Source organism: Pongo abelii, chromosome 12 (genome assembly GCF_028885655.2).
Source record: "Pongo abelii isolate AG06213 chromosome 12, NHGRI_mPonAbe1-v2.0_pri, whole genome shotgun sequence".
Classification (NCBI taxonomy): Eukaryota; Metazoa; Chordata; class Mammalia; order Primates; family Hominidae; genus Pongo; species Pongo abelii.
The window spans coordinates 35,168,324-35,186,672 of record NC_071997.2 but is presented as its reverse complement, the minus strand read 5'-3'; the positions used below and the strand labels follow the sequence as shown (position 1 = coordinate 35,186,672).

Sequence of the window (18,349 nt, the reverse complement as noted above, 5' to 3'; positions counted from 1 at the left end):
AAATGGAATCCATAATTGTTTCAATAAAGAAACTGTGGCATATATAAACACAATGGAATACTATTCAACCTTGAAAAAGGAGATCCTGCCATTTGCTACAACATGGATGAACCTAGAGGATACTATGAAGTAAGCCAGGAACAGAAAGATGAGTAGTGCAAGATCTCACTTAGCTGTGGGGTCTTAAAAAGTCAAATGTATAGAAGCACAGAGTAGAATGTAATCACCGGGGGTAGGGGGTAGAGGAAGGTGAGATGCAGGTCAAAACGTACGAAGCTGCAGTTACATAGGATGAGTAAGTCTAGAGACCTAATGTGCAACATGAGGACGACAGTGAATCATACTGTATTGTATGCTGGAAATGAGAGGAGACCTTAGATGCTCTTTCCACACACCCACACATGGGAAACTATCTGAGAGCTATGCTAATTTGCTTGACTGCAGTAATCACTTCACTCTGTAAATGTATATCAAAACATCCTGATGCATACCTTAAATATACACAATAAAAAGATTTTTAAATACCCCCAAAACAAAACTGATCCAAAATAGGGGGCAGGGGTGCCTTCTTTGCTGCAGCCTTGCTCGTATTCCTGCAGCAAGTGAGCACAGACAGGCTCGACTGTGCCTTTCACTTGGCTGTTGTGTATACCAGCACCTCCCACACCTGGCAGCTCAGCTCCCTGGCTCTGCTGAGCTCCTGACCAACTGAAGTTACTTCATTCTTCTGAGCAAGCACTCTCACTTCTCATTTTGAAAAATATGTGGTGACAATTGCCAAGTGGTGAAGCAACAGAATCAGGGGAAATGAGTCTTGCTCTAGCATTAAAAGTACAAACAGTATGGCTCTGGCTGGTTGCTTAATTTGGGGGGCTAAGCCTTCTTGTCTGCAAAATGAGGTAACTTGACTATATTTTGCTGAATATTCCTTCAGGTCTAATATGCCAGATTCTATGAATTATGCTTCTTAAAACTATATTCTGAAAAAGTTAAAAAAATAAAGTGGCAAAATGAAACTAACATTCTTTATTTTCCTTTTATTTTTTAAAGGTCACCTTTACAAAGTAGCTTCCATCTCACAGCTCAAAGAAATTTCTGACAGTACTGCCCTCATGCTGGTCAGCCATTATTTACTGTGTGTCTGCCACATGCCGGCACATATATATAGCTCTTCCTCTTCTTTCCTGGGAGCAAACCCTTAGCGCTTCTTCCACGTAAACTTTCTGCGGGCTCCCTCTTGGCCTGGCTTCTTCCGTTCCCTCACACGTGGATCAGTAGTAAGTAGTCCAGCTGCAGCATAAAAAGAGAAGCCTTTAGGAACCATTAATATGCATGCTGCCAAGAAGAAAAGCAGGTTCATAAATTTATAGGTACTGTTGTCTGAGAAAAAAAAACTAGAGGAAGGCAACCAGACCAGTAATAATTTACCAGCCCAGTATCAACCTCATGATGGCAGTTTGCTTCCACTCTTTCAGGATGTTTTTCCAACCTCTGAGACAAACACAAGTTACATTATTTAAACCTGCTTTCCTTAAATTATAAGAATCATGGCTCCCTTTTGGTTTTTCAGCTTGCTCAACCTAAGTGAGATAAAGCTGCTCTTGTGTGGGCGGTCACTATTCACTGTAAGGGAACTGAACCTGCACACTTACTATTGCAGAGGCCAGAGTTTTAATGGAGAAAAGAGGCAGAGAAGAAAAACTTACTGTAAAGGTGAAGTATGAGAAAGCACTTAGATACCATCTATTAACAGTTTACATGAATATGCATATACATACAAATATGACTTGTCAAACATTTAAAAAGGAAACTTTCATTATTTTCATTTATGCCATAATAATATTCCCTGTTTTTTTGTTTTAGAATCTAAAAAATAAGTTTTAGAGTTGTATTCTCAGCACAGGCAGTTTCTTCTAGAAGAATAAAGTCAGTTTAAATGGGAAACTTTCATTCTCCCAATCATCAGGAGTGATTATGTTTCTAGGCAACTGCTGGGGTTACTCTTAGCTATGGCCCATAAGGAAGAGCCCCAGCAGTGGCTGGCGCTATAGTAAGTTAGTAAAGACCATAGATTCCAAGAATACCACTGATGGGAAAGCTCTTACATTGCTTTTATAAATATGTAAATGGACCATACTTTTTCCTTGTCTTTTTCACTCTTCCAACGTTAGCACTCCTCTTACTGTATACAAGCCTTGGGTATTTTATTAAGGACCATTTAATGTACACATAGCAAAGGAAAACTTTGTTTATTATATACCCATAACATTTACACTTGCTTGTACTTAAAGGACATGCATGGAATAAAACAGCAGTATTTGACAAAATACAGCAAAGACCTAAGTTCTAGCTTCAACTGTAAGTAAGAATGCTTTATTACTTTCAGATATGCACAGTAGCTCAAACTAATCAAATTGTTAAGGTTCTAGCAAATTACTTCAATGACTAGATATGAATCCCATATGATGACAAATTGCTTATAAGCAAATGGATTTTTAAGAGCCTTAAACAATTAAGTAGCCTAAGCCATAGGTAGTGTTTTTAATTGAACCCCAGTGGCTTGTACTAGAAGGTCTGGTGCACAGAGACCAACCTACTTGCCCAGAGGAGGAGCTTATAGACTTAGGTGCTAAGTGACTTGCCCAGGACCATGCAGCTGGCCGATAGCACACATGGTGCTCTCCTCTTCTCATCAACAGTGCAAAGATAGTCTTCAGCTCAAACTTCCCCGATTTATTTTAACTGCTAAAGCAGTACCCTAAGGAAAGAATCAACTGCCCACCCTTTTTCACATTACACAGGGACTCTTGTATTCATGCCCAGGTAATAGGGTTACACAGAGTAGGGTAAAAGAAAATTCAAACACCACAATGGGAAAAAATGGAAACCTCCAATAACTTACAAAAACAAAATACCCAAAGAACTTTATCATTAACCAAACAATTACTACAAATTTCTATGACAGGCCAGGTGTGGTAGCTCATGCTACCTAATGTCAGTGCTTTGGGAGGCCAAGGCAGGATTGTTTGAGGCCAGGAGTTCGAGAACAGCCTGGGCAACATAGCAAAATGCAGTCTCTACAAAATATACAAAAATTATCCGGGTTTGGGAGTATACATCGTAGTCCTAACTACCTGGGAGGCCGAGGCAGGAGGATTGCTCGAGCCCAGAAGTTTAAGGCTGCAGTTAGCTATGATAATACCACTGCACTCCAGCCTGGCTGACAGAGAGAGACTGTTTAAAAAACAAAAACAAAAACCCCACACATTTCTATGATAAAACAAAAACAAGCAATTTGTCTCTTAAATATAACTAAGCTAAGCACTTTGTTAAGCTGGACAAAAGGTTATACATTAAGGCCAAAATTAACTTTTCCCTGACCTTGGAACTGAACATTTTAGCAGGGCTCAAATAATCAGTGTGGGGAGTGCTCCCCTTTTTCTAATTCAAGCTCACCTTGTAGAAATCAAACCTGAGAAATACTGTTATGGTTCTGTAGCAAGAAAGAAGATAGCGAAGTGAAATAGTACACACGTAACTATGTATTTTCTCACGAACTTCAGGCACTAGGACAAGAAGCAGATGAACATGTATAGCCAGTATTGGGCCACCATGCCCGTCCCACCTAGACTCATACCTTGTCTCATCCACTCGACCTCGTCCTCGGTGACAAAGCTGCACAAGGCTTTTGCCATTGCCAATCGTATTGCTCCAGCCTGCGCCGACCTCCCGCCCCCTGAGACTGTGCAGGTCACATCGTGCTTTCCCAGCCGGTCAACAAAGTGGAAAGGGAACATCAGCTGTTCTCTAAAGCACAGCACAAGTAAATGTGGTTACATTTACTATAAAGATACATAATAATGTAAACAACTGAAATTCTGAATATTCATAAAAACAATATTCTGCATGCCACTGTTATACTTTTCATACTTCTCAATCAATCCATTTTACTAAGCTATAGAAACACTAACATTTCTGACATTTCGAATGATTTGCTGAGAGATTAAGATTTATTTCTTTTTCTTGGGTATAGCAATACACTCTTACTGTTTGCTGATCCCCTTTATCTCAGAAGATCTTTTCAAAGCTTGAAAATAACCTCGTAAAGAAGTCTTACAGTTGGGGAACTCCATTAATCAACTGAATTTAATGTCTCTGGATTGAATGATCAGATATAAAATCAATAGGCCTTCCCAAACAATTACCACATGTCATTTGGATTCACTAAATAAAGTCTACTATACATGTATCTGTATAATGTATAATGCTCATCTTGATATGGTTAGTTTTTAAAGTTTCTAAAACTATTTTCGACCTTGCACTTCCCTTATTCTTACAGTTCTCTAAATCGTAGGGTCCTGCTACCTTCCTGGGGCCAGGTGACATTCTACACAACCCCTGTCAGGCCTGCTCTTTCAGGGTCAGTCAGGGACCACAAGATCCTGGGGCAGGCACCACAGACAAAACACGGCCCTGGACTTTCTCCTGCTCAACTGAATAAGTATTTGTTGAATATCATTTTCACGCCAGGTAAGATGTTCACCATTACCTTTGTCAAGCACTTTGATTTTGCTATTTTGCCTTAATATCTTGCTACACTTTTATGCAGAAAAGCTCACTTATATTGCATTTGCTTTCTTTGATGCTATAGTGTCTAGACCCAAAATAAAGTTTATATAACACAGTTAAGCTGAGAGACAGGTATGGACAGGACATTCAAGTGCTATTCTTCATACCACACTAGTAAAATAATCACAAGCAGATGGGCAAAAGATGACTTTCAAAAGCCATAGCAAATTGGAATTTATAACAATACGACATAGGGATGACATAACTTCTACAACAACAAAAAATTCATAAATCTATACTGTCTTTTTGAACAAATGCTTCCAAGAAACCAAATAAAAAGTAGCCATGTTATAAAAACAGTATTATAAGCAGTAGCTATTAATATACTATGATAACTAAAGAAAATTTAAGCTGAGCACCTGCAGTACAAGCTACTCAGGAGGCTGAGGTGGGAGGAGTGCTTGAGCCCAGCAGCTTGAGTCCAGTCTGGGTCCAGGAGTTTGAGTCCAGCCTGGGTGACATAAAGAGACCTTGTCTCTTAAAAAAAAAAAATAGTAAATATAAAAGAAAATTTAGGCTGGGCACAGTGGCTCATGCCTGTAATCCCAGCATTTTGGGAGGCCGAGGCGGGCAGATCACCTGAGGTCGGGAGTTTGAGACCAGTCTGACCAACATGGAGAAACGCCGTCTCTACTAAAAATACAAAACTAGCCAGGCATGGTGGTGCATACCTGTAATCCCAGCTACTCAGGAGGCTGAGGCAGGAGAATTGCTTGAACTCAGGAGGCGGAGGTTGTGGTGAGCCAAGATGGCACCACTGCACTCCAGCCTGGGCAACAAGAGCGAAAAAAAAAAAAAAGAAAAGAAATGTACAGACTGAAAATCTAATTCCACTATTGCATTTACCTCGACCATCTGGCTCCATGACTCAGTTATATATCTAGTAATTACATTATGAAATCTATTTTTCTAGATTTTAATTGAAGTCTCTTTATTTATCTTTATTTATATAAGCATTTGTTAAAGAATCATAAAATTTTAAAAATTAAGCCAGGGAAGTGTTTAAGCTCCCAAACAAATGGCTGTCCAGAAGCCTCCTTTGTAACTTCACTTACGTGGCTAACCCACTTAACTGTGTGTTAGGTGATGACAGAATTCCGATCAAGATCCCTGATTCTAGGTTGGTTAGTCTTCCTATTAGTCAATGGTCACCTCACTGCTGATTTGTAAGTTCCTGAAGTGGCTGCCCCAAATCCTTACAACTACTTTAAAATAGTTGTAGGTGCCCATTCCCACCAAGACTAGCCTTAGGCTTCTCAACCATGTAGGAAGTTTCTCGCCAATAGGAATCATATCTTAAGTATCTCTGATATCTTCACAATGCCCAGAACAAGACTGGAGACATAGATGATCCTTAGTAAATAGCTACTGAATTCAAATCAAAGAATAAGATCTAAGGATGTAATTTCATTATGAGATCAAGCCAGAATTGAGACTTGCTGTTAAATCATCAGGAGTTATGTCTGAATACAAATCCACAGACAGGTTATTGGTTAAAGGACACTCCTCCTATAGTTCCCAGTGTTGAAGTTATCAGACCCTGGGGTATGGGTTTCTCTCTGGCTTTTCCTAAGGGAAATAAAAGCTTCTTCCATTCTCTGCCCTGTGAGGATAATAGCAGAACTAATTCATCTTAAATGGAGTTAAGAATGCACTGCTTGTTGGCACAGGCACACACAAATAAAATAAACATACATTTCCTAAAGTAATTATTGTGTTCAGAAGCTTACACTGTATTAGGAGGGTCCTCTTTTGCCTATATCAGCATTGGTATCAAAAGAGCTTTAGCCCTTTTGACCTTAAATACTGTAACACATGCAGGAAACAGGAGAAGGATTAGGAAAGGAGGAACTAATCACACCAAACTTCTGTTACTCGTGGATAATGACAGTAACTACTGGGAAAATAATAACCATATCAAGAAGAGGCCTTTATATAGCAAGTCAGAGAGAGTTCTGAGATGAGTATATTTAGATTAGAAGAGCTGTAGTATCTATTTATGATTAATGTCTATTTCTCCATAGGATACAAAGTTTAAAAATTAAAACTGCCATATTTAGCACCCAGAACTAAGCAAAGCCTGATGAGTTCTTATTTTAACCCATAAATGCTAGGTTTCTTTGCTTGCTCAATATATATAATCACATTCCTCTGAATAGGAAAAAATCCAAAATGATAAAGCAGAATTTTTCTAATACTTATGATCAGAAAAACATACACAAGCCACAAGAAATTACTTGCACTTTTCTTTGCCTAGTGGGTTAGGTCAGTTTTAAGTGCCAAGGCTGGTTGTTGTGGTGGTGGTTTTGTTTTGTGCACACCCATCCCCAAACTAGAAGGTGGAAATCTAAATCAAAATTTCTTACATTTGGGCACAGTCTGCACTTCAGAACACAAGCTACATCTAAGACTACTCAAACTGCAGTAGGATCTGATGAAAAGGGGAAGAAGAGTCAATTAATGAGGAATTCTAGAGATGCTTTTTAAAAAATCTGGAAGCTGCTTTAAAAAATAGCTTCAATAAGCTAGTTTGATATGTTACATTGGTAAAGAGAAATAATCATTCAGATAAACAGAATTAGAAGATCACAAGCCTTCTTAAATGATCATGATGTATTATAAAGTATGTTTCCTTTAAAAACAAAAAATCAGAACCCAAAACGAACCTGTCCTGTATGATCGGGAAGTAAAGCTGGTAATCAATTCCATTGACTTTTATTCTTCCGCTTCCATGTTTATAAACAATTGCTTCTGCTTTTGCAGTCTTTCTTTTACCTTCAAAAATATAAAATTCCTATTAGTAAATATCTTGAAGACCTGCGCTTTGAGACAGGTAAAACTACATTAAAATTTGTTTCCCCAAAATAATATACAACACTGTACATAAGCAGGTCCTATAACTATTATTTCAAGTCAAACAAAAATAAAGCAGGTAAACTACACCACAACAGATGCAATAAAGCACACTGTGGGGTAATTTTGTTCTTCAATTCCTTTTTAGAAACACTACAATGATTTTAAATTAGTTTGAACAACCAACAAAGTAATTTATATTCATTTCCCTTACGAGAATCCACAACCAATTTACATAGCATTCTTCTTTTATAAACAGTAAGAAAATATCTAACAACATCAGTTTTAAAAATATATAAATAGTATGATGAAATATAACCAGTAGAAATAAAAAAATACTCAGGAAAGGTCACATTTCTTTGAAAACACCACAGTAGTTAAAAATGACAATGATGTGAAATCTTTTAAGAGTTGTAAATATTTTAATAGTTCAAGTCGTAAAAGTTGGACTACGTCTAATGGCTCTGAACAAGAAAAATGTGAGTTAAGGATGTGAAGTTTTCACATTACATAGTTTTGGCATTTGATACGCAGATTCACTTAGCATTTTCATTTTTTGCAAAGAAAACTTGATTATAAATATTTTACCGATTCTAGCAGCTTAAAATGTGAAAATTAAAAGATTTAACAATATAAATGTGTGAAAAGAAAAAGTGTTAATATGACTGTATAGGTATGCATCCACATTTTTTTCTTAGGGTATTATACAGTTCAGTTTTGAAAAACTTCAACAGAATCTTAAAAATTAGGAAATCCAAAGTAACAGTAGCAAAAATAAACAAATAAAAAAATCTAATGGATACCAGAGAGCAATAGCAAATAAAAATAATTGTAGTTTTTCAACCTTTACTGAATTTATTTTCTCTCCACAGAATGTCATTACCTTCGCTTTTGCTGAAGGCCATTCCTTGCTCATCATACTGTACAGGTTCAATCAGCTGTTTTTTTGATTCAAGAGTTACACTTCTTCGAAACCTCTGCACAAATTCTTCCTCAGCAGCACCACACTGCAATGTCAATAACTTTTCTAGCAGCCGAATGAACTTCATATACTGCAGACAATAAAAATTCATTAGAAGGTGCAAGTGTAATTGCATTTGCTAAATTTTTTCTATTTTTGCATACTTGATCTTTCCAATGTTGCTTTTCCTGATGAATTTTGACAGGATGACACTTCTGCATCTTCACGCTGCTTTTAAAACAGCATGCAGATGCATCACTTTTCCTGCGTATCTTTAGTGCCAAATCTTTTCTTTCAAGAAACAAAGAGATTTATCATTCAAAGAAAAATCAATTTCTCTGTATTATGATTATGAAATTGAGATTTAAATTCACTTTCAAAAAGTATTTAGATGATCTTCAAGTGTAATTTCCACTCTTTTATTAGAACTGTATCAAGAGGAGCTTTATAAATAATTTCAAGTAAGTTATGTATAGTAATATGGAAAGAGTTTGATTTTGAGAAAATGTACCTCTTAAATTATATTTCATAATACATTTGGCAAATATATCTTTCGCTGTTCAAGCTGTGTTACTTTAATGTTTATGATTTCCTTTAAAACCTAACAATCAAGCTATTTAAAAATTCAAGAGATACTTGACTTAAAGGGCAACCTCTTGAAATAAATTATCCTTGCTCCTCTGTGCATTTTTTTTAATAGTTCTTGAACATGTGATTAGAAAGTAAACAACTTGGAATTAACCCCTTAAAATTAGAAGCCAGAATAATCACTCTAAAGTGTTTATGGAGAAGGAAACAACTAATGCTTGAGATTCTTAGTTAATATGGATTGTGAAACTCAGTTTTTTATAACCTTATTTATGTTTTTTGTCGGCCTTAAACATCATACTCATCTTTGTCACTATTGCCTTTATTGTAAAAATCTGCCATTAATAGTTTGAAATTTTTAAAAATCTCACCAGTAAGATTAATATTAAAAGAACTACTTTGACTACAGCTTCCTATGATGTAATAAAAGAGAAGGCACTCTTCTAGTAAGGGTGAAACACTCAGCTACCTAGGATATTGGGTGGACAGAGCTCCACGCTCCTCTCCAGTCACTGGCCTGGGCGTTCTGTGCTCAGCTACTCTCTTGATTCCATCTCACAGACTCTCAATGACTACTTCTGCACCTACAAAGGGGCACTATGGGTGCACTCAGCCTTGCTTCTGAACTAGGTTAAGAAGTCACTGACCACCTCCACATCCCTCATCTTGATACCAGCCATAAACATTAGGATTTCTTCTGATATCCAGTACCCCAAAGTATAAAGTATCATATGTAACTTGTTTCTTTTGTTTTCATAGTTGTACACCTGTATTAAAGTCCGTGGGATATTACAAAGCAGAAAAAATACCTGAGTTATTAAAAAAAAAATCAAAGCAGCCAGAAACAGAGGAAATAATGAAATTACTTGTTCAGTGAAGAAGCAGAGAGATTTTTCAGTTAGATTCAAGTAGAGCAGTACTTGGCAGTTAGGATATTAGAAATTAACTCTGGATCTACCACTAACCAATTGTCTGACACTTTGTTTAAGCAAACTGCAACTTTTCCAAATCATTAATTTCTATAATACATTAAATGAGAAAAAGAACAATTCAAGTACATGACTTAAAATCTATATATGGTGGCAAAGTACTAACAATGTTAGCCACCGCCATCAAAGAAAAACTCCATCTTGGAAAAGTTTGTGAAATTTATCTACACCCCAATCTTCCAGAAAATAATAAATTTGGAACATCAAAATGTTTAAGACATCAACTGTCCTGTGAAAATGTTGACATATTAGAACATTTAACAAAATAAGAATGCAATTAAGACCTAAAGCAGGGGGTCACAAACTTTATAGGGTTTAAGATTCACCTGGAAAGTTTGTTAAAAAGATTCCTGGGTAACTCCCTAGAGATTCTGAGCTAGATCTAGGGTGAGGCTTAGGACACTGTAGTTTGTAACCAGCATTTCAAGGGATTCCGACAGAGGTGGTTTGCAGATCCCAAGATAAAAACCACTGACCTTACAGATATGGCACACAAGGTAAGCAGTAAATTGCATGAAGGTAACCATGTGCTGCATCCCTTTTCTACTTAACCTATAATGACTCCTTACACTTATCAACAGCTTGTAAAATTAGCTACTGGCCTTACGTAAGGAGATGAAACAACATCTGCCGTGCTTCCCTAAAACAACTGGCACAGGACATGAGGGCACTTACAAGAGGAGGACCTGGAGACTTGACAAGTCACCTCCCTGACCACAGATAAGGTCCTCCCAAGGCAGAAATCAATGATGAATGTGTTTTGTTTTTTTGTTTTGTTTTTAAAGAAAGAAAGGTCATCATAGGAACACCTGCCTCTGAGGAACATTACTATTAGGATCCTAAATACAGCAATTGTTTGCATTCTTATTGCACAGGTCCCCTTAAATTAAAAAGATTAATTACTCACATCTTGATCTGACAGTTTTTCCACTAACATTTCTTCTAGTTCCTCCTTAATCAGCCATCTGCTGCCAATCATGTCTCTGTTAAAATATCAGATATATTCTATTTTTAATTAGCCATGCAATTAGTTATATCACAAAAGATCCCACATATAGTAGCAATTTTATGATTTGAAAATCAGTTTTTATATTATATAGCAGTAATTTTACCCAACTAAGCTATTTTTGACCTACATTCCATTTCCTCAATCTACTTTAGAAAAGGTATCTACTCTAGCAAATGTTTTAAGAGTTAAATATGCTACTATGGAACTCATTTGGTATTAAAAGCCCACCAGATTTCTTAAAGATTAAAATTGTGCCTGTATAACTTACTTCAAAGAAGATGTTATAGATACAACGTTAACCTGTCAATAGACTAATGTGGTAGCAAGTCCAACTAAAGGGACAGGAGTGCATTTAACTTAACTTAAACAAGGTGTTCTTCCTTTATGGAAGAAATCTTGAATAGATAGGCCAAAATTTAACACTGGCTGATCAGTTTGATGGATCTGATCTATCGCTGTCTGCCAAATGGAAGCAGAAACCTTGAAATACCAAAATATAAAAATAAAATGTAAAAAATTAAAGCATGCAAATGCTAAATAAATGTGCAGCTATATACATAAAAATTCTGAGGACATCATATCCAGGTATAGTAGTTAAATATCCTATCATATATAAATCTGGGATAAAATAACATAAAAATAACTTCAATTCATGCTTCCTCCTAAACAAAAACTACCTATTATTTTGAACCCTAACCTTAATGCTTAATGCTGAAATACTGAACAAATTTTAGGCTTCAGGTGTGTCTAAAAAAATACCAATGAGTGGCATGTTTTTAGTTCAAATTTTACTTATATTTTAATGCAAGAAAAGAGCTTACCTGATTACAGTTTTTTTTGGAAGCAGACTTTTGGCTTGCAAGTGACTTTGATGTTTTTCTAAATTGAGTAACATTCCATATACATCCTATGGCAAACAAAATATACAGTACATGCTAAAAATAAGAGCAATGGTACATTATAACTTCTGATATATTTTATAGTTTTCTCCTGTAAGTATTTCCTAAGGTGTCCTCCTCCTCAGAGAATCAAGCTGCAGAGTAAATAAAACTGAAAATGCTTTTAATAACACTATTTCTCATTTAAACTAAAGGATGATAGAGTAATTTCAATGAGAATTTAGTGTCATACATCACAGCACACTTAACTTTAGCTGATTTTAAAATAACTCTATAAAAATTTTACAACTCTACTTCAGTGAGGTTGGTTTAAAAAAACCAAAAACCTTAAACTATTTTCCTTTTCTTTCAGAAAAAATCGTAATTTATATGGCAATGTGCACTTTAAACTTAGAGAATTATCCAGTAAAATATATGGTATTTATAGATACTTATGTATTATTTAATACAACTTACTACTTATTTAATATTTAAATAATATTGAAGTCCTTATCATATAGTTTTTATCTTAAAAAGAGCTATTATATTTTTTATTTGATTTCTTCCTATTAATTTACTTCCTAACAAAATCTGTGAATGCATGTCACTTGTTAAATTACAATGGAAGTAGAAGTTTGCCATTTTGTTAAAACTTGCAATAAGCAACAATCCAGCAATAAGGATCACCAATGAAATATATTTTCTAGGCAATGAGTTTACAACAAGCAAAATAGTACAGCTTTTGCCTGAGCAAACTTAACTTTTTGAGACTAACACTCAATACATTTGTATTTATTCATTTATAATTTACACATAACCTACCATACTAATACCCAATGAGCAGACAGGCATTTCAAAAGAATGAGCTAGAGATGACATAAATTTACTTTTTTTTTTTTTTGCTAATCATGATACTTCCTAGTATCAGCAAATCTCAGAAGATACACCTTGTTACTGACAGAGATGTGTCAATCCATATCTCAAACAGTCTTAATAATTTCAAGTTTTCAGGGGCAACTTCTTGTGGGCTCTGATTAGACTGCCATATTACCTCATAATGTTGCTGATAAAGTTTTATCTAAGTGTAGGAGAAACGTCCCTTTGCCACTGTCATCACATTTGCCAGTGCTTGCATTTTAGCATGGTCTTCACTCTGCAACCTGTTTTCAGGAATCAAAGGAAGGAAGGAAGGAAGGAAAAAAGGCAGGGAGGAAGGGAGGGATGAAGTACAGACTGAGCCTTTGAATTTTTGTAACATAGATGAGAAAAGCCGATATAATACTCAACGGGTAGGACTCCTCAGTGAATAAGGATGTAAAAGTTCATTCCTTTTGGCTGGGGAGATTCATGTAAGTGTTTTTTGCTTTGTTTTTCATTAAGGGTAGTAGAATTGATAGTTTAGAAGAGAAAAGAAAAAAGAAGCAGAGAGAAAAAGAAGAAACAGCACTAGAAGCTACAAAACTGGTGGTGAGCTAGACATTACCAGTAGACACAAATATCTCAAACTGAACGTAAATCCATCACTCCAGCTCAGCAATTCTAAAAGTGCAGTCCCTAGATCATCATCAGCAGCAGCAGCATCCAAGCCTAGACTGGCTAGAAATGTACTCTAAGAACTACAGAGAATCTAGTTCAACACAATAGCAAAGGGACAAATGAAGTTAATTTAATCCTAGTATTCATATTAAGTGGAACTGTCCCTACAACTACATCCCAAGTACATATCCATCACCTGCAGCAGCAGAGGAATGTATCTGACAATCAAAAAACAAACAAAAGCCAACTGTCCACCCTAAAGCAAAACCACAAACCATCCACATATAGAAAAACAGGGGTATATATCCACATATAGATATCCCTGTTACTCAACTGAAAGTAAAAGTTTACAATTTATCTCCCAAGAATTGGTAAGCCTTGTTGACTGTGGTTAGGGTACTTTTAACTCACTTTTAAAGGCTAAAATACTGAGTTGGGACTTCAAATGGATAGCATATAAGAAAAATTTCAATGCACCTCTGTTTCTAGAAGCAATTCTCAAATGATCTGAACAAATAACTCCCCTCACCAAAAAAAATGAATGCTCCCCACTTATATGAAATGGACAGACACAGGCAAACAGCATGCCACTGTGCACCCAGCACAGCCTGTCAGCAGGCTGGACCACAGGCAGACTGTGGCTCCATAGGGGTGCTCTGGTAAGGAAACTACATTCCAAGTACATATCCATCACCTGCAGCAGCAGAGGAATGTATCTGACAATTAAAAAACAGCTCTCAGCTGCCGGGTCCAGAGTCCTGAGATTCGGAGAGTGCAAGTCTATCTCTCAAACTAGCGAAGAATATATGAACTTACAAGAATGCCAGCAATAGTAGTAAATTGCTGAATAATTTACTATCCTTCTCCACTTACAAGGGTTTACTTAATTTTCTGAAATTATTAAGGCAACTAAAATAACAACAATCAACCTATCTTGTATGTAAGTTTTAAGTCAAAGTATAGGCTGTCATTTCCCAATGACTTTTGAGCAATTTTTACTCTCAGTCCTTATTTTTCTTATTCTTCCATGATGCCATTTCCTCCTGTTGTACTGAGATCCATGATAATTTATAAACGGTACAAGTAAAACAATCAGAAAAAAATGTGGAAGAGGAGAAAACAACCCATGAAAAGGACACGTCAGATTTCAAACACGATGAATTCGATTCATTTGTGGCAAATGCTTACAATTTGATGATTGTAACCCATCAAATCACATAATGCCCATTAAGCCACTCCATACACTTCTTTAAATAGGAAAATATATGTAAAGTACGTACTTAGCACAGTGCCTGACCTATAGTAATGGTCAAGAATGATAGCGGGGGTGAGGTATGGCTTTCAAGAGTCAAATAAACAATTTTACTGGTGCATCATTTCCATTTATTCTTCTCTTTTGCATAATAAAACCACTCTAAGATTCTATCTTGGTTAGAGACAACAGTTCTCTGGAAAGTAGATTCTATAGCTTCAACTCTCTGAAGAGATGTGTGCTAATTTACATCAAAAAAATCCTTAAGGGTATAAAATATGCCAAGAACTGTCAACATCACAGATTACCACTGGTAGCTTCTGGTATATTGTTAAGTTTCCACTTAATTTTTAAGGGACACTAGAGAATTAGTATGACCCACCTACACTAAGTTTATATACTGTATCTAACAGTGTAATTTTCAAATATGACAGGAATAAACCAGATGTGAAATGCTGAATCATTAATCACAGCTATGATTAATATTTCATAAAATCAAAGCAAGCCTATCCACCCCTCGTGTCATCAGATTTCCATAATGTATGAGTCAAATTTAGAAGGTGCCTAATTTGAAAATACCAGATGCTCAGGTTGCAGAAAAGAAATGCTTAAACTAGACCCTTCTGAGAGTATGAGCACTATGATTTTTAGTATCCTTCTGAAATCTGTTTTGGTTCTATTAATCATGTGGAAATTCCAATTTTAGGAAGTGTAAACAAGTAACATTTCATGGGGAGGTGATATAGAAAAAGTCTATTGTATTTTGGTACACAACATAAATAGTAACTGATAGTAATTATCTTAGATATTAGTAGGGTAACAGTAAAGTAACTGACTTAAAATTTGTGTTTGTTAAAGAAATCACAGAAAATCAACTTCTTAAATTATCTCCTCAATTTTTTGGCCACTGGCATATACAAAATCAAATCAAACAAATATAAATATAATCCACTTATCATTAACTAAGAGGTTTACGCTATATATCTCAAGTTCCAAGTGATAAACTTATGTTATAGACTCTTGCTATTACTTTGTGAATACAATACGACATACTATATAGATTGTACATCATGTAAATGCCATTCAACATACAAAGAAAATCATCTCAAGATGGAACACATGAAAAAGGACTCTGGGGAAGTCCGCACCCAGGAGTGATGACCTGAAAGGTCTTGTAACTCAGACAGCACATATTTTTACTATGCAAATTAAAGCCCCATTATATATTATAGTAATTATACCATTACAAAGAGGTAATCTAATTAAAGACAACATAGAGACAATAACATGTTGAATCCTTTTCTAAAAAATTAATTTTCTTAATTGGTACACTTGGAGCATACCAGATATACAATGGTAATTATTCATATGGGAGGAAAATATACATTAAAGATACCTCTAGAACAGCAATTTCGACTGCTGAATTAATTACTGAATTAACTCCTGCTGTCAAGGAAAGTCTTAAAACAGCATGCAAATATATTTTAGCACCAGTTTGTAGCTTTTTTAAAATAAGCACTTTACATAGTTGTAGTTATTTCACGATACCTCACTGCGAGAAGGGTCACTATCTTAATTTTTAAAAGACAGCACTACATCCAAGAGTTTTAAATATTCTCTGCAAGGTCACAAAGAGGATCTAGACACATCTGAACTAAGTAAGAATTCTGTGATACTCAGTCCCCAGGACTTCTGCTAAGAGTCTGGAATCTTCACATAATGAAGCAGCACACTTCTGGGGCTGCTGTTCCAGGCTTTAAGAACTGAGTAGGTTACTGAAGTCCTTTCAAATGAACTGGAGATTCTCCAAATACACCAGGAGCTTCCTTCACAAGGCAAATGAACCCTGTTTACACATACGTTATAAGGATTAGAATTACCTGGTTTTCTCTCACATTTTAAACTTTACTACTTATCCCTTCATTTTACATTTTTTTTTTTTTGGTATAAATTTCATCTGTGGCCATGTAACTCCTTCAGTTTAAAGAAATACTTTGAAAATACTCAATTGTTTACTGTAAAACTGGTTCTAAAACATAAATGAAGTTTCTACACAATGCTAAATTCCTAGTGCAGTGTTTAGAGTTGCATACCTTCCTTTTCTTAAAGACTGGGATGAGGGGAGCTTTTGTAAAACTTCAATAAATGCTTAAGGTATTGGGGCTGGTATCAGTCTTAAAACTGGGACTTTATTAACCTCTCTTTTGAGAAAATGTATTTATCTAAGGTGAGTAATGCCTACAATGACAATGTATAGAGTTTTCAATATTCTGTACTATGGTCCTCCCCAAGCACTGGTTTCATGGGACATTAAAAGGGGTTTGGAGTAGGAAGTGTTCTACAGCCCACTCGGTTTGAGCAGCGGAGTGTTAAAGCAACATGTTTCTTAAGGACTTCACAGAGCTTTGATCCTACTAAGTGTCTCCTTATTAGAGTTCCCCAGTACACACTATGTAACATTCCTAAACTAATACCACTGCAGAGCCTCTTTCTTGAAGAAGGTTTCACAGTCTGTATTCTGCAGAAAGCACTTTGGGAAGAGCTGTGTTACAGACATGCCTTGACTTAATGAGCCATGTTTTACAAAAGGGTTACCACTTCAACGTCAAATAATCCCCTCCCATTATGAGTTTTAAAGGATTTTCAACTTACTTTTAGTTAGTGAATTTTGATTTTTTTTCAGAAACATATGTATTGGTAAATGTTTTTTTCTTAAAATTAAAGGACCTTCACAAACTGAACCATGAACACCAAGGCTGCAGCCCACCGTTCCCTTTGCCACCAGCTTGGTTGTCCTGGACAGGCCCAAGCTGCTGCGGGAAAGGGGGTAACCCTGGTGGGGTTTACAGCCTTGGACCCAAAGGGCAGCCCACTCTCTGGCCTAGTCCTTTCTCCACTTCCCGCAGTCTATACCTAGGCTAGTCACAACTCGGTTATCTTGCTGTATAGCATTTTATTTTTTACACAGACATTTATATCCTCTTTAACATTCTTCCCTCTCCTTCACACCTTTGCTCAATTGTTTCAGGAAACTTTATTCTTTCTCTCTTTCTTGAAACCTAAAGCCCTAAATCATGTCTGAAAAGCAAACAAGTTCTACTGGTTAAATGGCTATTAAGGAAATGAGAAGCCATCCATTTTTGGTGAAAAAGCCAGCCAAGCCAGTGCCACCATGCAGGGGATCCCTTCATGGTACTCAATGATGCTTTGAGAAACTCAAGAAGTTTCTTATTTTTTCTTACTTAAATTACTTTTTATTAAGAAATTATTTGTTACTATGGTTTTATACTTTTTTCATTATATACATACATTTTATTAGTGTAAAATAAATGAGTTTTTAATCGACTTTCCCAGGAACCTGAAGACATGTGGATCATTATATCCATAGGAAAATGGGAGCCCCAAGTGCTCTGCAAGTGAACCTGTGGAGTGCGGCACATTTCCAAAATGTGAGAACATCACGGATCAGCAAATCCCCCTTCACTTTATACTTTCCTATCACGGTTCATTTCTGGGCAGGAACAATAAACTGTACCTTATATTTCATGGCCATTTTTCCTCAAAAACCTCCCCATTTCTCCACAGAAAGTGGATGGACTAAATATAGGTCAACTGGTAACAGGATTCACTAAAGCATCATACACAGATCTTAAC

General features: G+C 36.1%; 1 protein-coding gene across 1 annotated transcript in view; it reads right to left on the bottom strand.

Annotated features, from left to right (window-relative positions):
• Positions 1 to 1,022: 1,022 nt before the first annotated feature.
• Positions 1,023 to 18,349, bottom strand: part of MRPS9 (mitochondrial ribosomal protein S9) — a 61,483-nt gene continuing 44,156 nt past the window's right edge. Inside the window, exons 6-11 of the mRNA XM_002811722.4 lie at positions 11,851 to 11,936; positions 10,928 to 11,003; positions 8,366 to 8,534; positions 7,296 to 7,404; positions 3,638 to 3,807; positions 1,023 to 1,290 (exon numbers count right to left, since the gene is read on the bottom strand). Of these exons, the coding sequence (XP_002811768.1) occupies positions 1,199 to 1,290; positions 3,638 to 3,807; positions 7,296 to 7,404; positions 8,366 to 8,534; positions 10,928 to 11,003; positions 11,851 to 11,936 (702 nt within the window). The 3' untranslated portion in view covers positions 1,023 to 1,198. The remainder of the gene's footprint in view (positions 1,291 to 3,637; positions 3,808 to 7,295; positions 7,405 to 8,365; positions 8,535 to 10,927; positions 11,004 to 11,850; positions 11,937 to 18,349) is intronic.